The sequence below is a fragment of the Phyllostomus discolor genome, chromosome 1, assembly GCF_004126475.2.
Source record: "Phyllostomus discolor isolate MPI-MPIP mPhyDis1 chromosome 1, mPhyDis1.pri.v3, whole genome shotgun sequence".
Classification (NCBI taxonomy): domain Eukaryota; kingdom Metazoa; phylum Chordata; class Mammalia; order Chiroptera; family Phyllostomidae; genus Phyllostomus; species Phyllostomus discolor.
This window is the reverse complement of record NC_040903.2, coordinates 90,174,932-90,201,933: the sequence shown is the minus strand read 5'-3', so window position 1 is coordinate 90,201,933 and position 27,002 is coordinate 90,174,932. Positions and strand designations below refer to the sequence as shown.

Below are 27,002 nucleotides of genomic sequence, written 5' to 3'. Positions count from 1 at the left end.
TATCATAGCTACAACATAAAAATGTGAAAAAGAATTCTTCTAAACTTCAAAATATGAGTGGATGGGAACAAACCACCAACTAAGTATCAACAGCTGTGTAGGAGGAAATAGTGGGATGACAACATAGCATCTGAAGGCTATGAGAGCACCTGCCAATAGGTATTCATTGAAAAGCAAGGGAGACCAATGTGAAATCAACAAAACTGGCAGACTAATTTCAGAGTGAGTACAAAAGGATGAGCAGGAAGATCTGAAAAGTTCTAGAAGGGTGTGTGTATGTGGGGGGTTGAGGCTACGAACTTTCAAAACTTAAACCTGAGCTCACTTCTTGCACAAAACCCAATATTAAGGAGAAACTTCTGGGAGGAGAACTCAACTTGATCAGGACAGGGACAATAGAGGCAAAGGAAAAAATTAAAACAGGTATAGATAAAAGTGGGAGAGAAGGGGAGACAAAGCTAAGAAATAACAAGAAAGCACCAGAAAAGGAAGTTCTAGAACCGTAAGATTAGAAGAACTGTTTTACCCCCCCTCTTCAAAGTACAGAATATCTTATTTAGCCCAAAAATAACCATGAGAAAGATCATATGTGAATCCTATTAAAAGCTGTTTTAATAAAAATGAATATGGAGCATGAAAAATGTTGAAAAATATAACCCAATATTTCAAAACAAGAGAACATTCAAATATGATAGAAAATAGAACAACATAAAACCAAAAAAACTCATAAAGTAATTGGAAAACTCAGAACTCAAAAAGACTATGTAATATAAAAAGTACACAAACGTATTCAATATTATGCTGGAGGTCCTAGATAGTTCAATAAGACAAGAAAAGGAAATAACAAGAAGTAAAACTGTTCTCAAGTGACATGATTGTTGTTTTTGTAAAAAATTCCCCAAAATCTGAGACAAAAATTCATTATGGAACTCTTAAGTGATTACAGCAAGGTCACAAGATACAAGGTTAACATACAAAAGTCAATTGAACAATTGAAACTTGAAATACAAAAATACATTAGAATCCAAAATAGAAATGCTTAGGTATAAATCTAACAAAACGTATACAGGATCTATATGAGGGAAACTACAAAACTCTGACATAAGAAATAAAGATCTAAATGTAGAAATACACTGTGTTCATGGGTTGGAAGACTTAACATACAAGGAGCACACTTTGTGCCCATATTTTGGTTTCTAATACCATTCTTCAATGAAAGGAACTGGAGCTCCTTGGAGAAATGACAAGATGAAAATGTACAAGATGAAACTGGAGCATCTTGCAGTGCCAGAAATTAAGGAAATTCTTTAACACACACACACACACACACACACACTCACACACATGGATAGGATATGTCAAAGGAGCACAGGGGCCAACTGAGAGTTCCCAATGGCCAATGCTGTAACAGTTGTATTATAACCCAAAATATAAAATAAATATACTCATAAATCCATACTGATATAAAGGATAAATAAACGGGGGAGGAGAGACAAATTTCTCATGCAGAGGAATTCCAAATTATTTATTTATATAAATACTCCATCCTGAATGAGGAGGAATATAAGTCCCTAATCTTTAATATTGGCTGCATGTAGCACTTCCTTCCAAAGAGTGTAGTATAAGGAGGAAGTGGAAAAAAGAGTAACTTTATGGTGGAAAAACCTGACAACACTGCTCAGCCAGGTAATCAAGGTCAACATCAACAGTAATAAATCATGTTAATAGTATATACCTTTGACAGGATGTGATGAAAATGGTACCTCCGTGGTCTTTCTTCCCCAAACCTATAAGCCCAGTCAAATCATAAGAAAAACATCCCATAAATTGCAATAGAGGAACCTCCTACAAATAACTGTCACAACCAAGATGTACTTAAGGATGCATTACAACTAAATATAGTAGTATATTCTGGATGGGATCTTGGAACAGAGAAAAAAGCATTAGATAAGAAAATCCAAAACAAACAAGCAAGCACAATATAACCAGCAACATTGAAATTAAGAACAATCAAACAGTAACCAGAGAGGAGGTGGGAGGGGATAATGGGGGAAGGGGGAAGAGTTTTCAGGAACTACTGTAAAGGACACATGGACAAAACCAAGGCAGGTGGAAGCAAGGGAGCGAGTTGGGGAGGGCTTGTGTCAGGGGGTGTGGTGTTGATTAAGTGCAGACGACTATAATAGAACAATAAAATAAATTTTTAATAAAAAAGAAAAGAAAATCCAAGTAATATGTGGATTTTAGTTAATAATAATATACCAATATTTTTAATATTAATGAATTTACCACAGTTATGTAAGATATTAACGATAGAGGAAACTGAGTGCAGGCTATATGGGGAATCTCTGGTCTGCCTTTATAAATAAAATTATTCTAGTCAAAATTTTATTTTGTTTTCTTTACAACAAAGAGCCATCTCTTTCATCTACTGAAAGAAAGCCATCAACTATCTTCTTTAAATGCTAGAAATTCAGTTTTGTGTGGCTAAAGATAATATAAAGTTAGATTCCTTTTAGGGTGACTGTTATTGACCCATAAGGTATTTTTGGTTGTTAAAAAAAATCACTATCTTTTTAGAGAGTTTTAGATTCCAAGTGTTTCAAACCTAAGTCTCAAATTTACTTGTTAAGAAAAGGCATTTAGTGACTATTCTTTTCTCAAACAGAAATCTTACCTTTGAAAGAGTATATGTATTCTATAACTTTGCCATGGTATAGAAGATTTCATCACATCATAAGAATATTCTTTTAAAAAATATTTTGTTCATTTATTTCTACAGAGGGGGAAGGGAGGGAGAAAGACAGAGAAATATCAACATGTGGTTGCCTTTCATGAGTCCCCTTCCAGAGACCTGGCCCATAACCCAGGCATGGGTCCTAACAGGGAATCCTTTGGTTTAAAGGTGACCCTTTGGTTTGAAGGTTGGAACTCAATCCACTGAGCCATGCCAGCAATGGCACACATCATAAGAATATTCTTGACCTGAAAATATTTTTTCAGGATTCCTTAAAAATGTTAATTCCCTCACTGAATTTAAACTAATGCTAGATTTTATTATGACCACTTAAGGATAACTTGAATACCCCTCTAAAAATTTTTTTCACTGATTTTTTTTTTAAGAATGGAGTACAGTGTTCTGATGCTATAAAGACTTTTTATTCCTGTATTGATACCTGACCTACTTATATCTATATCTAGTATGGTAATATGTTCTCTTCCGCCTTTAGTGGGGCAAAATTCATTTATCTTCTAATCAAGGAAAATGAGTTAACTTCTAACAACCTCTGATACTTAACAGAAACACAGCTGTACTTTGGAATTAGTCATTCATCTTTATTTCATAGTCTCTTATTTATTACTGCAAAATAGTAGTATAGCAGTATTACCCAGTGTCATGTACTACCAGCAAAATTTCATTGTAATAGCATTGTTTTAAAATCTGTTATTTGACTTTAATCTGGATAGCACAGATCAATGTTTGCCTCTGTAATTTCAGCCAGGCACATCTAAGCACAGCAGTCAAGTGCTTTGCTAACCTCCATACAAAGTTGTGATGGACTTATTAAAGGAGAGTCCCAATTAATAACTCTATATCACCCATAGGAAATCAATTTTTCCATTTTCTATTTCTAATATTTTTTAAGTAAAGAAGAATTTTGGGCCTAGATTTCAAGTTTGTTTTGCTGTATAATTCTTAAATCATTGTCTTAAATTAATCTGAGCCTCATTTTTCTAATATGAGAAATGATTGTTGTTAAGATATACTATAAAAAATGTAAAGTGCTTAGCATAGAGTATTCTATATAGTAATCAGTCCATAGATGGAAGCTCTTGTTAGTTTTATTCTGTGCTGTGTTTCAGTATTGCTTCACATGCCATGTAAAATAGCTGTTGTGTTTTGGGAGGTATCTTCCACATACAGTGTACAGTGCTTGCTCAGCTTGATCAAAAAGGCAGCAGAGGAGAAAGCCTCTTCTTTGGTACACAAAATTCACTGATTATGGAAAGTGTTTGGCATTCTTCATCTTGGATGAAGCAATCCTAAATCTTTCAAATATCTTTGTAAATAGAAAAAGTTACATGAAGATGATGTTATTTATCACCAACAGAAGCAGCCTTATTTGAGCAATCTGTATTGAAATGACTAATACAGACACAGGAGTTTTCCTGTGGAAAGCAAATGCTCAAGTGAAACAGGATTTATTAGGCAATAGTGATATACCTTTTATTAGTTGGACTCTGATACCTGACAACGAATGGTACTTTACCCGAAGAGACACGTATCATGCCTCACTTAGTCTAATCACAAAAACTAAAGGTCTATGTAACTGTGAGCCTCAAGTGGAAAAGCCAAAAACAGCTCTCATAGAATCACATAAGATTCAAACTAATCCTTAATTTAAATAAATACGTAAAGTTTAAGTGACTATAATGGCTTTGTATCCCTCTGTAATGCAGAAATTGTGGAAACACACAGAAATATAGTAACACAATAAAGGACAATAAAGCAATAAAGGACATTCACTTTACTTTGTACTTATTTATTAATAAAAACGAAAGCATTTTTCTAAGAATGGCCTTGTCTGTTCACCCCAGGAAAACTTAGTACTTATAACTTTAATGTGAAAGTCACAAGCCAGCATTTTATCTTTGTATAGGTACTTTAGCCATAAGTTATATACAAAATTTATGACAGCAAATGAAGTTCTAACCTCAATAGATGACAAAGATGAATAATTTTCAACTTTTAGTTTTTTATATAAGCTTTGTAGATTTTAAATTTTACATTTTATTTTGTGGCCCTATTAAGTTGGCTGTCTTTTACATGGGTTGGTTGTCTAAATTAAAGATTGAGATTCTAGAAAATGTTCTGAGAAAGATGAGGGTAGATTTAAGAACTCATTTATAATTAAACATGGTCTTAAGTGTTTTCAAGTTCATTATAATGGCCTTTCATGAGTATTTTACTCCCTCTTTACCCAACCCCACACATGCCACCCAAGCTACCTCATTGTTCGTATTAAGGTCTCTCTTGTGGGAGTTTTCAAGGATAAAAGTGTGTTCAGTTAGCATGGCCTTCATTATACTAGGGTATTTGCTCTGATTCTAGAGATGTTTCCTAATTAATTTTTTGTAGCAATAGTGCTAAGGATTAGAATTCCCCATCTGAATCTCTTCCTAGAAATGGGATTCAGAAAGCATGGACTCCAGTCACTTTGGGGACTTAGACGACTAGCTGTTTTTTGTCGTTAGATATAGCTAGACATCTACTATGAAATACTCACATACTCCATTGGCCTGAGAATGTGTTAATAGTAAACAATGTTGATCATCTAGGTTTCAGAAATTAAAGTTCTACCTACTTGAACATTATTTTGAAGTGATTGGTGGTGGCACAACTTAAATATTTTTAAGCCCTAAAATTCAGAGTGATTTCTTCTAATAGCACGCATTCAAAGATGAACATACAAGACATAATACAACTCAATTAAGTTAAGCTGAGTGTGAAAATCCTCACTACCCTTCCACATAAAGTGATAAAACATGAAGACAGGCATTTAATATCATAAGCATGATGATTACTATTGAGCAGAGAAGTATCACCATCAGTTTTCCTCAAATGTCCCTAAATACTTCTGAATATATAAGAAGATGGACTGGTTTAGTTTAGCTTTCCAAAGTGAAAACTTTCTTGATTTTTCCCTATTGAGTAAAAAAAAAATTAAAGAATGAAAGACCGAAAACTACAGCCCACCTGTGTTTAATCATTAATAGTGAGCCCTTTGGTGAACTTAGGTCCTGATTTTGGAGTTTGGAATCTGACCTTTCCCCAAAGATAAACATTATCATTACAGGTTCTAAGGAGGGACATTCCCTCACTGCCGTCAGAAGAGTCTACTTCTTAGTGACTCCTTGCTGGGTACTGGATGCATTAGAGGGTGGCTAGTCAATATGATTCTTCTTGCTGTGCTTTTTCTCTGCTTCATTTCCTCATATTCAGCTTCTGTTAAAGGTAAGTTCGTGTTGCCTTTTTCTAAACTTTAATTTATCTTTGAGGGGAAGTTGTGTGTGTATGTGTGTGTGTGTGTGTGAATGGTGAAAAAGTTTCTAAGTAAACCATCTTAAAACCATGTAAATATGGAATGTTTGTGAAGGCATAGCTAGATTAGAATAAAAACCAAATTCAAATTCCTCCATACATTAAGAAAACAGAAGTTCCTTTTTGTTTCATTTCCTCAGTTTAGTGTGCTTCTTGCTTCAATTTCTCATTCATGGTCAATTTTTAAAAGAGAGAAAAAAAGATGCAAGCTATTGTTACCTGCTGCTGTTGGTCACTCACTGAATGCAGCTCCTTCATTTAAATTGTAAAAGAGGATTAAAAAAAACATTTCTTAAATTTCCTTCTAGTTGCTTAGCAACGTGACATCAAGAATTAGACCCAATGAAAAAGCATTTGATTTGCCAAAGAATTATGAATGAAATGGTAAAGCACTTGTTTAATTTCATTACTCTTTAGAAATGATAGAATTATCATTTATTTACAGAAAATAAAACTACATACATTTAAGAATGAATATTTATTACCTTTGGAAAAATATTATTGCTAGTTATTGCTTCTTCTTTAGGATAAAATTGACTTTTTAAAACACCCATGAATTGAGGCCTTTGAGAGAAAAACATTTTATGACTAGTGGTTTCAAAAAGATGTATGAAATGTATTGATATGGAATCTTGTTTTAAATTAGCTGGTTTATACAGTCTGTGGATTTCTAAATGTTGCACCTGTAAAATGATCACTTTTTTAGAGTCCGTTAAGAGGGAGCACTATCAAAGGTAAAGGATCTAACATATAACTTAGCATGATAAAGTTCTATTTATTAACTGTGTATTCTTTTTTTTTTAATGCATAAACAAATCCTGTTTATTAGGAGTAAAAAGGGATTTACTTTATCTAAGTTTTAAATGCTCTCATCTGCCTCCCAAGATGTTATTTAGTTTCTAAAATTATATATAAAAATGCATGTCTTTTCTTCCCATCACACCTAACAAATGTTGAATACTGTGTATTCTAAGTACTTGATAAAACAGTGTATTTGTAAACTTTAAAAACCCTTTGGGGATAATTGTGGCTTTTGATGATAAAGTGAGGTTTTTCTCAAGATTTTTTGTATGGAAAATTTCCACATGAGAAGACAATCTTTCTTATTGAAACAATAAATGGAGGGCTAAATTTAAATTATTTTACATAAGCAAATGACACTTTATGTTCTTGAACTTATGTTCAACATTATGTTCTTAAAGTGATAGTATTTTTCACTGGTTTCTAAAATGTTTGGTATTTAAAGATACAGTCCCTACTTGGATGAAAAAAAAATTCTGAGAAGAAAGTAAAAGTTTGTAAATTATATCTGACTGAGAATTATTAGATAGAGAACTTACTATTTTATTATTTGTCAAATAAACCTGTGTGTTTGAAATATGAGTGATTTTTACAACATAATATCAAACCTAATACCATGATTATTTTGAGGAAAATAATTGAGATATAGTAGTTGTTATGGGTTTCTCTTTTTTCCCTCACCCTATAAATAAGAAAATTGCATAATTTGATATTTTCAAATACATGCACTTATGAAGATTTAAAATACAGACAGGCAACAGTAACACACAGGTTTAGAAGGAGACAGTTACAGTTTGTTGTGTTCAAGTTCAGTGGTAAATCCAGATTTTTTGAACCTGAAGACTATGCAACCTAAGGGTCATCTTTGAGGAAAAATTACAAAAACATCTTATTTTTGCAAATGTTACTGAAATAAAAGATACTAGGGTCCCCTTCCAAGATCTTGAAATGAACTTAGGCCAGTGAGGGCCCCAAAGATTTACCCATAAATCTTAATGTCATTAGATTTATGGTACTAGCTGCTTATGCCAAATATCATAAATAAAAAGTTCAGGACTTTCTCTACCTAGATGTGATCAACTTTTGTATGATGGTACCATGATTTAATAATAATTTTCTTGCTATCCATAATGATTGATATTTAACAAGCAAACTACTTGTGAAGAATTTACTTTAAAACCAGGACATTATAAATATTGGGGATTCCACTCACCACCTCAAAACTCATCTCAAATTTAAGTGTCACTGCAACTACTTAGCAAATTACCAGATTTGGGTGGGTTTTGATTGGGCTGGGAAGAGAATGGAGGAAGGGGTTCAGATTAATATGAAAGAGAGTCTATTTAGAGGAGAGATGCTAAGTGTGAACATTCTGAGAACTCAAGTTTTTCCAAATCATACTTTGTAATGATGGATCTATTCTGTGCCATCTTCTGGTTTTCTTTACAGTGCTTTCACTTCTGATAACCCGCACATAAACTTTCTATTTAATTTCATCCCCTCTGAACCCGAGCTGTTTCTTCACTTCCAGTCTTCCTCTCTTTCCCCAGCCTTACTTACACCTTTTAATTCATTCATATTAACCATCTTCCATTTTCTCATCTTATCCTATATCCTACTCTTTACTTCAAGTCTTATATGTAGTTTTCTGGTGGAATCCTAAATCCCATAACCTGTCATCCTTATCACTGTCTCTTCAAACTTCACCTTTGATTTATCTTTACTTTGTCTTCTTGCTTGAGACAATTAACTGTGCTATTGTATTCATCTAAGTTTGATAAATGAGTATTTTAAGATCTTTCCTAAAAGGTTTGAAACTAAATTTTGTTGCCTTTAAGTCAATTAAAAATTCTAGATTCACTTGAGGCACATTGAAGAAGTACTGACTCTTTCTCTTGTGGGTTTATTTGACATCAACTTCAGAATATGCCATTCTGCACACACTAAAGAGCAACACCTTAAAGCAAATTATGTTAACAATATAAAAAGGACATGCATGCCCCATTGCTCAGTGTTGCCAGATCTCTGAAAAAATAAAGAGGGAGATATTTATCAAAGAGGTAAGGATAACAGGGACAACACTACAACACAATCCACTTATTTGAACCATTTTAGGCTTTATCTTCTCTTGAAAGAGGTAGGAAAAAGTTCTAGGAGAATAAGGCTTATTGTTTCCTGTGCTTTACCACTTTTAAGTCATAGTAAAAAAGGGTTCTATCATATGTTTCCCTTTTCACATTATATTGGCCAGTAAATTGGCCAGTAAAGTAAAACCAAGCAAAAATGGTCAATGTGGTAATTTGGAAAAATTCAGAATTTAAGGGAGGCTACCTTTCTACAAACTTTTCATAGTTACTTTAATCAGAAAACACCTTCATGTAGTCCACAAAACTTGGAACTCAGTAAATCTGAATGTCAAATTTGGCATTGTATCTGTTGAGTTGAGTGCAGAGTCAGCTTTTCTCATGTCTTATAATGCTTATCTTTTAGAATCACTGTGAGGATTAGATAGGAAAACAGGTATTTCCTTTATGCTTTATGCAGAATTTGATAGATATTATTAAAATAAGTCCTCTCTGTCCAAAATATCTTTCCTGACCTGAAAGCCAATGTTTGAACCTGCAGCACCGTCCCCACTTAAAATGTAGAAGAGTGGCAGTAAGGGAGGCTGGAGGGAGTTACAGACTTCATCTCCTTCAAGGTTTTTCCTGACCTTTTCTGTCTTCTGTATATTTTACCTGAGGTTCTGCCTCACTTGTTGCTTGGACACAGCCTGTTTTTATCTTTATGAGTATAAACTTGGATACCCAATTCCACACTTCCTTCTCCTGGCTTTTCCAGATTCCTAGGTCTTGTTTCCTTATCCTCTTTCTTTGAAGGTTTGTCAGATCACAGAACTTTACCACACATCTACTCAGAGTCTAATTCTAAGTCTATGCAAATGCCCCCCAGATCTCCCTGCCACCCTTAGGCACCTATTTGACCTTACTTCCTTCTGCTGTCTTTTCTTTACTCAATTCCAGCCTCATTGGCCTGTTTGCTGTTCTTCCATCACACCTGCATGAACTCTCCTCAGGGCCTTTGAACATGCTATTTTCTCTATAGGGAGGATGGGGTGGTAGGGGTGTGGGATGCCCTTCCCACACGTATCCATGTGGCTAGCCTAAAGCCTTTGCCTGGAATATTACCTTCTCACAAAGGTCTTTCTCTCACTATCTCCATTCCCTTTTCTGTTTCATTTTTCTTTATATACTTTTGAGTATATAAGCTCATTGCCATCTCCTGCTCATAAACTCCACAAAGATAGGCATTTTGTCTGCTTGTTAACTGGTATAGTACCAGAGCCTGGAAAGGTACCCACTACCCAGCAGGTGCTCAGTACATCCTTGTTGAATGAATGAATGAATGAATGAATGAACGAATGAACTAGCTCACTCCCTAGGAATAGAAAAGTGTTCAGCCTAACACTTTTAGGCTTAGATGTGTAGAGCATAGGTAAGAGCATGACCTCTAAAGCCAGACAGCCTGGGTCCATGTCCTGACTCTACCATTAACTATCTGGATGATCTTGGATAAAGTGTATAATCTCTGTGCCCTTTCATTTCCTTATCTATGAAATGAGATTAATAATAGCACCTAACCCATTAGGTTTTTGTGAGGATTAAATATGTTAATGCATATAAAACACTTAGTTTATTAGACTGTATTTTGACCATTTTTTCCTCTGGGCAGTAGGTGCTGTGGTAGGTGATAGAGACAGTAGACGATATAGACTCTTCAGGGCTTTTTTAAATTTTGTTTTCACTTTGCAAAGTAATCTTACTTTTTTCTCAGCTGCCTCACTCTGGCCTACTCATCTCAACCTCCTATCCTGTGTTTTCCTTCATACACATATTTCCTGAGGGGGAACAAAGTTATGATTGCCTATTATAGTTAACTAGGTAATGCAACCTCATTAGTACTGAGAAAAAATGTACATTGAAATTTTTTTGACTACCTCCTGAGAGCTATAGATATAAAATATGCAAAAAATGTTTGTAAAACTATAAACTTCAAGTCATCCCTAAGAAAGACTTGATCCTGCTCTTACACATTTCTTTGGGTAAATTAAACTGAACTGAAAAGTATGGGATGTCCTCCATGTATTGTATCAATTTTTTTGGCTCACAATACTGATTTGTGTACTATATGATATTAAATTGCCTCTGTCACTTTAAAGCCTGTGCTAGGATTTTATGTAGTGAAATATTTTATTCAGAAACAGCTAATTTAAACTTATATGTGTGTAACCTTGAAATGTACCTTTGTACTAAAAGTTTACTAATTAAATTAACAAAGTGAATTGAATTGGACTGATATTCTTTAAATATTCAAAAATCCTGTTTGAGAAACTGCCTCCTGACCCTTAAAATAACTTTTGCAATGGTTCATAACTTTTGCAATTATTAATTACAAATGTATTTCATTAACTTTATTTAAAAAATCCCAGGACTGAGCCTCTACTTGAAATCATATTTATTATGCCTTAATAAAGCTGGGTTGTGGGAGAAGAAATCATCATATAATTAAGGCAATACAATGACATTTTCAACAACATTTTGTAGTTCAACTAGAGCAATATTTAGATTATTGACTAGGAATACAAACTAATGTTTATAAAGTGGAAGCTTATTTGTTTATTATTTTTGTTGCTGTCCAAACCAATGATTTTAGCACATGGAGAGGTAGAACCATCTTTTAGCAAATATTCACTAGGCCCCCACTGGTCACCACTTTGTGAGAGGATAGCCCAGTCCCTGGTCTGAGGGATAATTTATAACTAACACTTGACTTCTGTCACTTTCTTTATGCAGGTCATACAACTGGTCTCTCTTTAAATAATGACCGACTGTACAAACTCACATACTCCACTGAAGTTTTTATTAATCAGGGCAAAGGAAAAGTTCAAGACAGTGTGGGTTACCGAATTTCATCCAATGTGGATGTCGTCTTACTGTGGAGGAATCCTGATGGTGATGATGACCAGCTGATCCAAATCACGGTGGGCATTTGCTACCACAGAGGTGTAAACACTAGTTGTCAGCAAAGCCTTTGAGAAGTGTACAAGTTGATCGCACTTGTTTTGTGTTGTTGGTGGTATAACCACTGAGTTTGTTTTCTATCACTAAAACACATATATCTACAATTTCGAAGTTTTTGCTAATCAAAAGTGATTTGAATCTTTCCAAATTGTTGAAGTAGGCAAAAGAAGGCATATGCTGGTGAATTATTGGAGTATGGTGTCCAGTTCTGTGTGTCGTATTAATAGACACATTAAACTAGAATGCATTTGAAGTGTTCTGGGAGTGAAGGATCTAGAATCCATGTCATGTGAAAAACAATTGAAATTACTGTAACTGAAAGAGATAAATTGGGCTTCCCAATTTTCCTAAGTTCCTTGATATAACAGGTGGGTTTACCAATGAAGGAGTAAATCTGTTCTGTATTTGAAGGAAAAAAACAAGTGCTCCTTTGCCTGGCAGTGTTGGTCAGTTATAATGCTGCAGATTTGTGGGTTGAGAAAGGAGCTCAAGCTAGATAGTCTTTGGGATTTGTCCCAGTTTTAGTATATGGTGATTCCATATTTACCTTTCAAGGACCTAAAGGCAATAGATTTCTTCAGTGAAGTCAGTTAATCTTTCACATATTAATGTGAAACAGGTACACAAAACGAAAATTTGCTTCATTGTAACTGATAAGTAGTTGCTGTTATATTTTATAATGAGCTGTAATTGCGATATATTTATCAAGTGATCTTTGCTTTTTTGGATGTCTCTAACAGCTGTTTTGTCTTCCAAATTGAATCAAAACTTCATCATCCAGCTGTTTGAGCCATTTCTCAATACAACAGTATTCTGCTGAAAATATTATGTATCCCTTGTTCAGTAATTATACTTTTCATCTTTAATTTTGTATATACAAGGGGGGAGGCTCCTTCCAAACAAATGGTACAGAAAGTGAAGAGTTTGGGCAGATAGTACCAGTTCAAAATGAATGAGTGACAGTGGCATAAAAAATCCATTTTCTAGTCATAATTATAAACTTGAAGTCACGGATTTCTTTAAGTATTGATATTTTTACCTAATTCAAAAACCTAATGGTTGAAGTTAATGACTAGGTTTTCTGAACCATGAATTCAAAAAACAGAAGAAATTGTGGACAACTCTGTTTATTGCTTTACCATTTTATTGTCTAAGAGATCTGATGAAAACAGATATAGAAATCTTTCTAATAGGTCTCTTTCCATGATATCAGATAAAAGATGTAAATGTTGAAAATGTGAATCAGAAGAGGGGAGAGAAGAGCATTTTTAAAGGAAAAAATCCATCCAAAATCATAAGGAAAGAAAACTTGGAAGCTTTGCAAAGACCTGTGCTCCTTCATCTAATCCATGGAAAGGTAAAAGTGATTTTGGGCTGGGGGGTGTCCCACATCTTTTTCTCCAACTTTGTATTTTTCTTCCCTTTACTAGATATTATTCTTAGGTGGATCATGGTGTCACTATATTTATGGTGAATGAAATTTTTCAAGAACTAATAAATATGTTGCAAAGTAAATGTTTCAGAAGTAAATCAAAGCATTTAATTCATTTATATTTTTTAGCCATTTGCGTTCCCTATTTTATAGCAATCATTACAGCAAAATCAAGTACTTGTTTATTGATGAGATTATTAGAAGGTGCATTCTTTATTAAATTAAGAAAGACTAGAAAGGTGTTGTAACACAAAAGTTCGTCACAGATTATTAGATTCAGGAAAATAGACAAATTATGAGAATGAAATGATCTAACTTAAATAAGTGATATTAACTTGTTATAAGAGTCTCAATATCTGACTAAAGTACAAAATTGAAGTTTTTGAAAGGATACGGAACTTCTAAATGCTTCTTTTTAAAAAAAGGAATTTAGAGATTACTATAAAATACTTTGAAAAGCATTTTATACATAAAGTAATGAATGGACATTATACTATCTATTTGAAAATTTACTCAGAAAATTCTGTAAGTGTGCATTATTTATGGTTTGGTTCTACTATATTAAAATGGTCTTAATATGTGATTGAGAAGCAATTGTTGTCAATGAATTATTAGGTATTACATATGTGGGTTTATGAAAAGTATAGTTATTACACTGATGTACATAAACACGCATTAATAAAGATGAACGTTCATTTTTAGGAACTAAAGTAGAAAATAGAAAAGGACTCTTATAGTTAAAAGTCTACACATCTCTAAAGTTTCTTTAGATTCAAAAGTTCTAGATTCAAAAGTTTTAGATTCAAAATAAAGATCAAAATAAATACTTTAAAATACAAATTTTAGATATGTAATATATTTCTTATTATGGTGCATTTTTAAAAATAAAGTACTAAAAAGGAACTCACAAGAAGGATTATTATGTGGGCATTTCTCCTACAACCAAATATGAATCAACATTTCAAAAATGCTTCTCTTTCTTTTCTACTTGTTAAAATACTGAAAATGCTTCAGGTTTTGCTCAGGGGCCTTTCTTTTACAAAGCTGACATGCTTCTAGCCAGTTGGAGAGAACCAGTCCTCTTGACAACTCCCTTTGCACTTTGTAGCTCACTCAGGGTCCTTATGTCTTTCTTTCATCATTGGTGATCATTTCTAGGTTATGGGTTTACGGAGAGAAAATTTTCATTCTTTATATTTCAGCCCTCCTTTCACTTTCATGCCCTTCCATTCTATCTTTCTCAAAGCACCATGACTTACACTGAACCATGCCTTACACTGAACCATGCCTTATACTGACTGACCTGGTATTCCAGGAAGACTTTCCCAATATTCTCTCAAACTCCTTCCTCCCCTGGGCTTACTTCTATGAAAGCACACATCACAGTGTATTGTAATCCTCTCTTTATCTGCCTGCCATCCACAACCAGAGTAGGCTTCTTGTGCGCAGCAATTATGTCTTTATGTATTTAGCACTTTGCTCATAGTGGGGATGCAATAAAGGCTTGTAAACTAAAGGAATGAACAAATAAGGTTATAGGGAGCTAAAACGAGTCTGATGTTCAGAAAAACTTTGCTTAATAACAGTTGAAAGTACTGAGCACTCAGAGCCCTGCACTGACTGAAGGGTATCTGCTTTATCCTCAGGAAGCAGGTGCTGCTTTATCATTCTCTTGTACTAGGTGAGGAAACCAAAGTGAAGAGAAGTGAAGCAAGTTGCCTAGGGTCACATAACTAGCAAATGGTGGAACTGAAATTTAAAACAGAGGGTACAATTTTATTTTTTTCAAGATTTTATTTATTTATATTTAGAGAGAGGGTAAAAGAGATAGAAAGAAATATCGACGTGAGAGAGAAACATTGATCGGTTGCCTCTCCCATCCCCCCAACCAGGGACCCAGCCTACAACGGAGGGTCTAATTTTAGAATCTATGCTGGAAACCACTGTGTTATACTATCTTCTAGCTGGAAAGCATTTGGGAAAATATTGCCTCTTTTGTTGACTTGTAGCATCCCTATTTCATTCTTCATCATATCTATTAACTCACTTGATTTTTGCATACCACAACTTTGTTAACAACATGAAATACTGTTATTTTCTTATCTGACCTTCCAATGTGGCAAAACGCTTGAGCCCATAAAATATACATTGCATTTATAGCCTTAGTGACAACCAATCATTTTATAGCCCCTTGGATTAACAGTTGAGTACAAAGTCTTTTGTTACACACACAAATGGACTCTGTGTCCTCACCATTCAAAGGCTGAGGTGGTTCTGCCACATCATTATTTCAGTAACTCCACTGTGCCAGTTCTATAGGAGCTATGACCTGTGATGATTTACTGTAGCCACAGGTTAAAGTACATTGTGCTATCTTTCAGTTATATGATAAAGTACTTATCAGAAAAAAACCCATGACCCTGGAGACTAAGAAGCTATGTGTAATTTTCAGCCACATTACTGACAGAAAGATCATTATCATAAGTCTCACATCAGCCTTACTATGGGAGAATTTGTGAAAGGAAAGATTGAATTGCTGATTGACAGTTTTCTTAAAGAGTCTCAAATTAAATCTTACTCCCTGAGGTTTCTGTGATTTCAAGGACGCTCATTAACGTGTATTTTTTGTCTTCCCTGAACCCCCTGTTTTAAGCTCCTATATTTACATTATAAAAGAGAGCCAATTAAAATACTTACATACATATTTATTGCACATCCATTTTTCATGCAGTCATCTCTCCTATATCAGTATTTGAGCCTGACTTTAGTTTTGTCTACAAATCATAAACGAAGTTGGAAACATGATCATTTTCTGGTTAAGTGGATTAACACAGATAAGCAAAAGATGCGTCAGGTTACAGTATGGATTCTTTCTTGGCCTGAAATGCTAATCCGGTGAACTAGATAATCACAGAATTTCCATTTTTAGGTTTTTGCTGTCAGTATTGATTAAATTAACCACATGGCTGCTGAGTCGGCCCTTTATTTTGTGTTGTTTCCAGGCATTGATTTGCCTTCTGAATCTGGCAGTGTGGCTTCTGCACACACACTAAACCTCCAAAAAATGTGACAACTTGAAAATGTAATTATTTATATATTTCTTCACTTATCTGTTTTCTACTTAGGCTCCATCTTAGATACACATCAAAGAGCTGTTTAGAGACGATGCCAGCTAAACAGAAAAGATCAAATGACTAATCTCTGTTTTCTAGGATCCTTTAAAAAAATTTTGCTATTTAGCAAGTTAATGGAATTTTACCTTTTCTTAAACAACGTACATAAGAGAATGTATAGAAGCATTTTTTTTTGCCCTAAGGAAAATATATGAATAATCCTTACTGGTTTTAAAGGGAAATTGACCCCCCAAATTTTCCAGGAAGAGGAACCTTGTCTCCTTCCCCACAACCCACACACTCTCTCTCTGTTTTTGGTTTTCTTGGGTTAAAGGATTAGTTTGCCACTAGGTTGTGCCACTGCTGGTCTCCGGAAGCTCTGGGGACTGTGAATTGAGATAAGAATCCTGTGCTCTCAGACGTTCACAGCTCATTTCAGAACTGAATGAAGAAATCAGTTTTATGGCCAGAATATAATAAAACATTCAGTTCCTGTTGTGAAAGAATAAATTTAAGATTACTGCTGTGATAGCCACTTGAATTGAACTGCAAAGTTCTGACTTAATCACTTTTTTTAATGATCAAAATCCTGCTTAATTCTAACAGTTTTGACATTTAGCTAATATGGATTACCAGGGCTGTCTGTTTGGACCTCTGTGTTCTGCACTAAGAGAACAGAATTTAGGCTGCAAAAGTAGCACTCATACAAAGAAAAAGAGGCTTGACCACTTTTTTTTAGTTCTAGGAAAATAATAAAAGCTAATAGAAAGAATGAAAAAAAATGCTCTTCATGTCTCACTGTTTGTATCATTTAGCCTTGTAGGAAAATAAAACAGTCTCTACCACCATTTTATTAGGCACCTAGCAGTCAAGGTCAAATCTTGATCCATAGAAGTGGGCTACTAACAAAAGAATACTTAACTTTGTGCATAGTACAGAAATTAAATCTGAAAACTGGGTTTCCTGAAATTTTAGGTCAAACTTTATAAATAGTTCAGGCACATTTTGTAGCCTGGAAGGAAAGTGAGGTTACTGATGATAAGTAAAAGTGTTTTTCCCACATAATGGCTGCTCTTGCTTTCTAAAGTACTTAAAATTCAGGCCTAAAAAGTCACGAGCCAGCATTGCCAACCAGTGAGCCCTACTTACTATAACTGGGCTCAAGTGATCCAGGCATGAACCTACAATAGTCATGATATCTGGAGATATTATGCTCTGAAATATTTGAAAAGGAAGTTACACTGTAATTCTGAAGAAGAAAAAAGACCCAGTTTATAGGTTGAAAAAAAAAAGACCCAGGTTGAGAACATCAGAAACTCAACCTTGGATCCAAGAAATTGTTAGTGGTTTGTTTGAGAATATGCTACCATCAATTTTCAGATGCTGAGATCACTTATTCCAGCTCCTTTTTAGCCTGAACAAACACAATTCCTCCATTTACAGGTGTGTCCAGTGTAATGACTAAAACTGATTATGAGTGGGATAAAGTACCCAGTAAATCTGTCATTAGGCAGTGTACATGTAGAAAATAAAAATGGAGGTTTGAGGTACTTGTTTGGATAATGCAGGCAACATACTCTCTTAAGTTATGAGGGAGTTTTCATGTGGCTGAATTGTTCAGATTGATACTAATTGAATCCATTGCATAATAAATGAGCTTTCTGTTTTACTTGAGAAGTCATAGTTGGTTTTCAAGAAAAATAGGAAGGCATTCAGGATATTTCTGGTGGAAGTTCTCAGCTATAATCACCATAGACCTTAAGGAATTTTTACAAGGGAGCTTTATCCATCCTCTAGCTTTAAAATCCTATGAAGTATTTGGAGTTAATACAGGGTAAAAAATGACAGACTGGTTGTCAGAAAATTTTCTTTGTATTTTTAGCTTTGTTTCTTAAACATGAGTTAAATTATCAAAATAGTATGAGACATTGTTATCATTCCTGTGCCTATAATATCCAGGATGAAACAAAGCTACGATAAGCCATTTACTATTATAGCCAAGTCAGTTCCAACCTCTTTTTCCCTGTCCTCTAAAAGGAAACTCAAAGCAGTGTCTGGAGCAGGTCTCGGAGTGATAACAATCTCAGCCAAAAATCTTCCATCCTTCTTATGTGCTCATACCAAGGGCCACTGTAAGTGCTGCCAGGGAGCCAAAGAAAGTCCCCCTTGTGGAATTTTGTCCACAGGCATTATGGCCACGTCTGGGCCTTTGTCATAGCTCTTGGTGGCTGTGTTATCTCTGGAGTCTTGAGAGTGGTGATTGCCATTCTCTTCTAAAAACCTGTTTCTGTGCTGTTATTTTAAACCTTGGTTGTTTTTTGTTTCAAGCAGAGTTACAGGTAGAGATCATGTTGACATGTTCAAAGAGGATGTTCCTGATTTGCCTTCCTTGGGCAATCCTTGTTTTCACAGAAACACCAGCCTCTGTCAGTACCCTCTTTCCTTCCCTTGCGCTATGCCCACTGTGTTCAGAACCCTTGTTATCAGTCTCTTGCAATTTCATATTCTGATGGTCTTGTTTCTGAGAAATTTAAATAGCTCTTTTCATAACAAAAGAAATCCCAGTGAAAGATCTCTTTCTGCCAGAACTGAGAGGGATAAGAATATGAACTTTCCTGCCACTTATTTAACCAAATATGATAAATGATACATTTTTGTTTCATTTACATTTATATTTATCCTTTTTTTTTCCTCCTTAGGTCAAAGACTTCTATTCATATGAAAATGAACCTGTGGCCATAGAAAATCTCAAGAGAGGCCTGGCTAGCTTATTTCAGATGCAGTTAAGCTCTGGAACCACCAATGAGGTATTTACTAATATTATTAAAAATCCAGACTCTTATTTTTCAATAGGGTTACCTAAATTGTTTGTGTGGGTTTCTATTTGTAGGAAATCAGTAGAGAAGTTACTACTATGGTAAAACTCAGAAAAGGTGAGCTGAGTTGTCAAGTCTCACACATGAAACAAATGACCTTTTATGTGTACTCAAATACAGGGTAAAGGGAGTTGGACTCAGTTACACTGCGGAGACTTACAGAGTGACTAAAAGGTAGAGATGAGGAAAGCTTGGGGAGCATTCCAGTGGCATCACTTTGTATCACTATCCGTTACAAATATAGATTCCAAGGATTCACCGTAGAGATTCTGATTTACTAGATTAGGAAGGACCTGAGCACCTATATTTTAACAGTTTTCTCAGATACTTTGAATGCATTATCAGTTTGGTCTATATGCATTGGTCTGTACCAACCCCCTTCACTTTAAAAAGGACCTGCAGTTAAACTAGAGAAATGACCTAGAGTTAAACTGTGGAACTGCAGTTCCTCCAGTACCACACCCAGAGTCAAAGGCAGAGCTGAATCCAAGTTTCCTAGTCTAAATTCAGACAGTCCGAGAGTAAGGGAGAAAATCTTTTGGCGGGGCTGAGCCAAAGGAATGTTAGTTTGCTAGAATGCAGGCTGAGAATGGTGCTAACACAGGCTGGCTGTAAAGGTCAAGGAAAGCTAAGCAGAATCTGTATTGGGATATATTTGCCTACACTCAGTTTGTTGATATGACTTATAAAGAGTTGAATTAATCCAACAGGTTTTTAAAGATTTCTAATCACAATCACCTGGTCAGAGGGCACACACACACACACACACACACACTTGCAAGCACACAGCCTAGACATAGCATTAAAAGTCAACTTCTCTTGCCACATAATGTGAATTATTCATTTACCAGAGGTGTTGATTTTGACCAGGCCATTTGTCCAATTCTTATTAGACATTAGAGAGAAGTAGGGCATTCTTTATTATTCCTTGGTCACTAAGAAGGCACCAGTAAGACTCAACCAAAGAGGATGAAAAAGGATCCATTTGCTGCAAGAAACACTGAATTCTTCCTGTTTTTCTACTTGTCAGCCTGGACAAAAGGCCACTCGCCATGGCATATTAGGGACACCACTTTTCAAGCCAGTTACCGCTGGAATTCAAGTGGCCCATGTGAAAATCCTAATGACTATATTTTTGCTCTTATTTTTAGGTAGATATCTCTGGGGATTGTAAAGTGACCTACCAGGCTCAACAAGACAAAGTGACTAAAGTTAAGGCCTTGGATTCATGCAAAATAGAAAGGCCTGGGTTTACGACGGCAAATCAGGTATGATCAAAACCACTTTCTCTGTAGGGTTGAGTTTAAAACAATAAAATAATAAGTATTATATGTTGGAAACATTTATAATTTTTAGTTTAGGGTATAATTTCACATATTATGAAATGAATAGGTTTATTTTAATATATGTTTGAATGATGGGGGAAGTGTGAAGGGGAAGCTCTTCTGAAGATTAAAACACAGTTTGATATTTGACTTAATTTAAAAGTAAAATGCTGATTATATTTTACAACTATAAATATTTACTTATTTAGGTCTTGGGTGTTACTTCGAAAGCCACATCTGTCACTACCTATAAGATAGAAGACAGCTTTGTTACAGCTGTTCTTGCAGAAGAGATACATGCTTTTGGGCTGAATTTTCTACGAACCATTGCAGGCAAGATAGTATCAAAGTAAGACAATGCTAAAATTTTAAGTTTTCTTTATTTTTCTTTTATATATTATTATACTTGGTTTTAAAATATAGATGGTACTTCCTCATTTTGACTGAACTCCTTGAAAACAGTAATGATATCTTGCACATCTTTTATTTTTTCATATTATCTACAGTAATTATCCCATGTATTAAATACTATTTTAGAATAGAATTTCATTTAAAAATTAATAGTTTACTGAGTAGAATTCAAATTTTAAAAAGGCAATCTGCTTGATTTATTTTAGTTCATTTTCTGATCTCTCTGTCAAATTTTTTTATTTAGTTTTAAAAAGACGGCGGCATTTGCATGTTCTCTCCTTGAGATTTTTTTATTACTGTTGTTAAGAAACACATAAAAAGTTTCATAGTTAAGTAAAGGTACAAAATTTTTAATGTGACTTATAGTACTTATGTACTCAAGCTTGTTATTTCAATTTGAGAAAAGTTCTTTGGTCAGAATAGTTCTCACAGGCTTAAGAATTAGAATTTCAAATCTAAGAGTATGTGGTGTTTCAGGCATAAATTTAGAAGAGCACTATTTTAGCATTAAATGCATTATATTTTATGCCATTGCTTTGCAATGTTTTTTCTAAAGTAGCCATCATGTCAGAGTTGAATGGATGCAAAATCTGTGAGAAGTGCTTCAAAATCTTGAAATTTTATTGAAGTCTCATCTGGAGTAGAATTTTGTATTCTACTATTGTTTTCATATATTTTCATCTAAATTAATATGTTTCATTACTTATCAGGTCTATCAGGTAGCAACATTCAAGCTATTATTCTGTCTCATAAGTCTGGGGCTTGCCCTGGCCCACCAGCCATGCCTTGCTTGGTGTCTGTAGTGCAGTTGTAGGTAGTCACTGACCAGAGCTGGTTCAAAGGTTGCTCCTTCACCTCCCTGGTGTCTGGGCTGAAAAGACACAAACTAATGAGGCTCCTCATACATCTTTCTTTATCTCCACATGGCTTCTCAACATGGCAGCTTCAGGTAGCCAGGCTTCTCACATGGCAATGAAGTCTACAAAGGTGCATGTGCTGCTAGCAGGCCAGAGGAAAGCTGAACTCCCTTTTATGATTTAGCCTTAATAGTCACATAGTGTCACTTCTACTATCATCTATTAGTCAAGACAGTTATAGACCTGGCCCAGGCCCAAGGGGGGAGGATGTAGACCCTACTTCTTTTTTTTTTAATTTTTTAAATTTATTTTTAGAGAGAGAGCAAGGGAAGGAGAAAGAGAGGAAGAGAAACATCATGTGTGGTTGCCTCTCACATGGCCCCCACTAGGGACCTGGCCTGCAACCCAGGCATGTTCCCTGACTGGGAATCAAACCGGTGACCCTTTGGTTCGCAGCCCACACTCAATCCACTGAGCTACACCAGCCAGGGCTCGACTCTACTTCTTGATGGGAGAGAGACAAGTTTCTGAAAGAACATGTTAGACAAAAATACTATGGAGGCAATTTTTTTAAAATAAAGATTTTCTAATTGTCTTAGTTAATAAGTGACATGTGGTTGTATTGAAGATACCATTTTTACAAACTTGGCCTAAATTCAAAAAAGGTGACATTATATATCTTGTTTAGCATTCATGCAAATTTTCTTCTCTGTATTCTCTTGTTGTTATATTTTGAAAATCCAGCCTTAAATCTTCTATCTGTTACCACTTGAGAATTCATGACTTGAAAGACAAGGCCTTATACAACTTAAATAAATTAGTATCTTGTTTGCCAAAAAAAATGGCAATTAGTAGCTTGTACACTCAAAAGAATGTTGTTAATGTGATCTTTATCTACCTTTGTTTATACAGGCAGAAATTAGAGCTGAAGACGACTGAAGCAGGCCCGAGGCTGATGTCTGGAAAGCAAGTAGCAACCATAATTAAAGCAATTGATTCCAAGTACAAGGCCCTTCCCATTGTGGGGCAGGTCTTCCAGAGCGAGTGTAAAGGGTGCCCTTCTGTAAGTGTGAACAGTTGCAATGTGCAGGCAAATATGGGAATAGTTATGGCTTAAAATTCTAATTTGCTTTTGTCTCCAGTGGAAGCTTCAACTAATTTTGTGACGAAAGTTTGTGAAGAACTACCAGTCACCAATGAATGATGACAGTAGCCTAGTAATATGCATCCAAGGTGATGCATAACACATAAATAATTAACAAATAATTACCATCCACTCATCTCAAATAAAAAATGTTGTGACTTCAGGACAGCTTCATAAAAGTAACACCTAGAACTCAAGGATAATAAGGGCCTAATGAAGTTAGGAGGATGCATATGGTACCAAGAGCACGAACAAGGGTCCACATCCTGAAAGCCTTCCTTCCACTCAGTAGCAATATGTCCACAGTGAAATGGATTACTGAGCCAGCTCAGCGTTCCCAGTGTTGCTGTGAGGACAAAAAAGGATACCTAGCCTTCTGCCTAAATTAAGGAATACTTCTTTATCACACTCTGACCTCCCCTACAATTATAGTCAGGAATGAGATAGCACATCCCCACAGCAAAGTATAGACCATCTTGTAACATTTTTAATCCTACAAAGAGAAATTTCATTTATTGCATGAATTACTGTAAGGTAGTACCACAGAAATTACTTTAGGGTCCAGCATTTCCTAATACTTGAACTGTGGTCAAGAGAAAAAACCCTTGGCTTCATATTCTGTTTATAGGTAATAGAAGATGCTCTTCCCTTGGGTATTATTAGTGTTCAGTAAAGTAGAATCACCAAAACTAATATAATAATTTGCTTAAAGTACAAAGCTCTAATCCCTTACTAGTTTCTCAAATACACCAAAGTTCAATCAAGGGAAAACAAAATGAAGCAGAAAATCATCAGTCACTCTCAAACTTTGTTTTTTCCTTTATTTGTTTTTCTTTCATATATCATTTAATGTTCCAGTATAATTTTCTAATGCCATCTAAGATAAAAGTTATTTAGAAAATGACTGTGAAACCAATCGGCTTTACTTATATTGTGAATTATCAGTTTCTCCCCCATAGTTATTAAATGTTATGAACCATCTAAGATTTTTGATAACTGTTTCTTCATTATTATAGGAAGGATTTGTGTTTTTGAGGAATTTGCTTTTCAGAATAATGTTACCATTGCAACCCTTTAAAGAAAAAAAAAATCTGACTTCACATTGATACGCTCTTTCCTCAAAAATGACCCAGTAAATCTTTAGCTAAGTACAGCTGATATTTTTCTTTGCAATATCCTCTTAAGATTAGATAACCAAAAGGGATTTGAAGAAGCAAATTATATCTTTTGCTTATTACAAAGAATGAGTAATTTAGAAACTGGCAGCACACCAATTATCCCAGAGTTAGAGTTGGAAGTCACTAATGGGATTTAACACCTTCTTGACAAATGGGGGAAAGTGGTAAACTATCAAAAATAAGGTCTTTAGCTTATTTCAAAGCCAAATATTGTTATTAGTTAGAATTATTTATTATTTTCAAAACCACAGGAGTATAATAATAGTGTATGTGAGAATTACCTTTACCTAATTACTACTCTATTTACTTAGCTATTCTTACCTAGTCATTATTACTAGATATAAGTAATAGCTGTTCAGACCTTAGCAATAGTAACACATGGCATTTCATACAAACAATAAAATAAAGAGATACTAGGAAACTGAAATTATTACAAAAATGGATTCTATGTGAATTCCCTGTATAAGAAATCTGATGCAATTCTTTAATAGTTCTAATATTTTTGTGCTCTGAAATATTCTATTAGTGAAAATTCTGCACAATTTAATTATGGTGGTCAAAGCCTGGCCTCAGATATACCCCATATTTTCTGGACCATAAGACACACCTAGGTTTTAGAGGAGGAAAATAGGAAAAAAAATTTTGAAGCAAAAAATGTGGTGAAATATTTAATAACATAAATAACATAATATTTCACCAGTGTAAATGTAAACAGAACTTAACAGCAACATTAACAACCATTATTATTCCTCCCAAATTTGGGAGGTGCGTCTTATAGTCCGGAAATACGGTAACTCCCTAGTTGTAACAATGGAATGACCAAAATGCCAGGATGCCCACAGTCCTTTGAGCTAAATATTAATAGACAAAAACAGTCTCCTACAGAAGAATCACATACAAGGTGAGCAGGCCTCTATATTTGCCTCTGAGAGTCATAGCAGTGTGATATGTGCAAGGGGCAGTCAGGTATATTGAGGTAAGATATCATAATACTTCTTTTGCTTGTCAGATACAAGGGAAAATTTATTCCTGGGGAGAACATGTCTTGTAAATGTGGATATTCAAAATTATGAATGGAGTGTGAGCCTGCAGCCATATTTTGCAGCTCCAGGAGCACTGGCAGTCCATCAGAAAACACCTGCAGCCTGAAAACCTCTCCAAGGCTGAGGCTATCCAGAACTTCCTGGTCTTTATTCAGCACCTCAGGACTGCGAAGAAAGAAGAGATCCTCCAAATCCTCAAGGCTGAAAGCAAGGAAGTTCTGTAAGTTCCCTGAACATTGTGTGAGGTGGTCTGTAGGAAATCATTTCCAGGTTATCGTTTTTTTTTTTTAATTAAGCAAGAAAGACCTCTTTTTAACCAGCTGCCCACCTCCAAATGAATTATTTGTTATTTTGCATTTTCTTTGACCAATTATGCCACAATGCAATAATTTAATGGTGACTCAACCAGAAATGCAATAACAAGTTTTCAGCAGTGACTCAGAATAAACTTTCCTTTGAGTGTTTATGAGTTTAAATCAGGTTCCAACTAGTCCATAGATAGGGGACTAGTTGAACCAGGGCTTTATCATAACACCATGGTAGCCATGCGGCCTCACTGTTTTTTTTTTTTATAATTTTGTTCTGGCAGCTATTAATTTACAGTTGAAAAGATTTCAGAGTTGATTATAAAAACAAAAAAAAAACATGAATTTTTCAACTGAAAAACTTTGCTTTATTAAAGATACAGTGATCATCCCAGTCAAAGCTATAGTTCATATGAGTTAGTGAGAAGTGAGGTAAATAGCTGACAGAATCTAGAAAAAAGAAACAAGTACATAATTTGGATATTTGATGAAACAGTGATTCATTTTACATGCACAATTAAGACAGTTAACTTAATTCTCAAATATACTTGGTCTGTAAATACAAGTGTTTTTGGTAGGTAAGATAGAATTTTCCTGTAAACACAAACTCAGTTGAATGATACTAATTATCCTAATTGATGATATAGAACATGGCTCAATTAATTTGACAAATGCTGAAAACAAGCCATTAACATAATTGAAAGTGGAAATTGCCATGACACCCACACACTACCCAAGCAGCAGTAGCACTGAGTTCAAAGGGCTCAGCTACCCAGGGAGAAGAGAATTTAGCTTTGTTTCTGAATAGTTTATTTTTTATTGTATGTTACTTGCTTGCCTTGAAGACATTAAAAAGTTGATAGGCATTCTATATAACTAACACTTCAAAATACATAACTCTCTTAAAGAATAAATATTTAAATCAAAAGTTAAAATATGTACAAAATCATAAATTTTCAGACTGTTTTAATTATAAAACTTTAAAATATACCTGCAGGGTGATTTGTCTTTACATCAAAGACAAAAATACTATTAAGAAAAGTGTAAAAATTAGCTATAATTTAGAATAGCAGTTACACTAAACCTTAACCTTATTTGTATCCTAAAAATCTTAAGGCAGCAATAATTTGGATGACTTTATAATGTGTTCCCTAATCAGATTATTTACACAATATTGTACCATAACCTATGTAACACGCATGTAGCACAGGGTTGTAGAAAGGTACGAGGATGAACTGAAATCAGAAGACTGGTTTTAAATTCTGACTTCCAACAGTGTATATAACCTTTAAGTAAGTCATTTACATTTTGCCCCTCTGAACCTCACTTTCAA

General features: G+C 34.7%; 1 protein-coding gene across 1 annotated transcript in view; it reads left to right on the top strand.

Annotated features, from left to right (window-relative positions):
- The first annotated feature begins 5,853 nt into the window (after positions 1–5,853).
- Positions 5,854–27,002, top strand: part of LOC114492614 (microsomal triglyceride transfer protein) — a 45,367-nt gene continuing 24,218 nt past the window's right edge. Inside the window, exons 1-8 of the mRNA XM_028507024.2 lie at positions 5,854–6,016; positions 11,758–11,945; positions 13,199–13,342; positions 19,230–19,337; positions 20,558–20,674; positions 20,941–21,080; positions 22,912–23,062; positions 25,427–25,584. Of these exons, the coding sequence (XP_028362825.1) occupies positions 5,956–6,016; positions 11,758–11,945; positions 13,199–13,342; positions 19,230–19,337; positions 20,558–20,674; positions 20,941–21,080; positions 22,912–23,062; positions 25,427–25,584 (1,067 nt within the window). The 5' untranslated portion in view covers positions 5,854–5,955. The remainder of the gene's footprint in view (positions 6,017–11,757; positions 11,946–13,198; positions 13,343–19,229; positions 19,338–20,557; positions 20,675–20,940; positions 21,081–22,911; positions 23,063–25,426; positions 25,585–27,002) is intronic.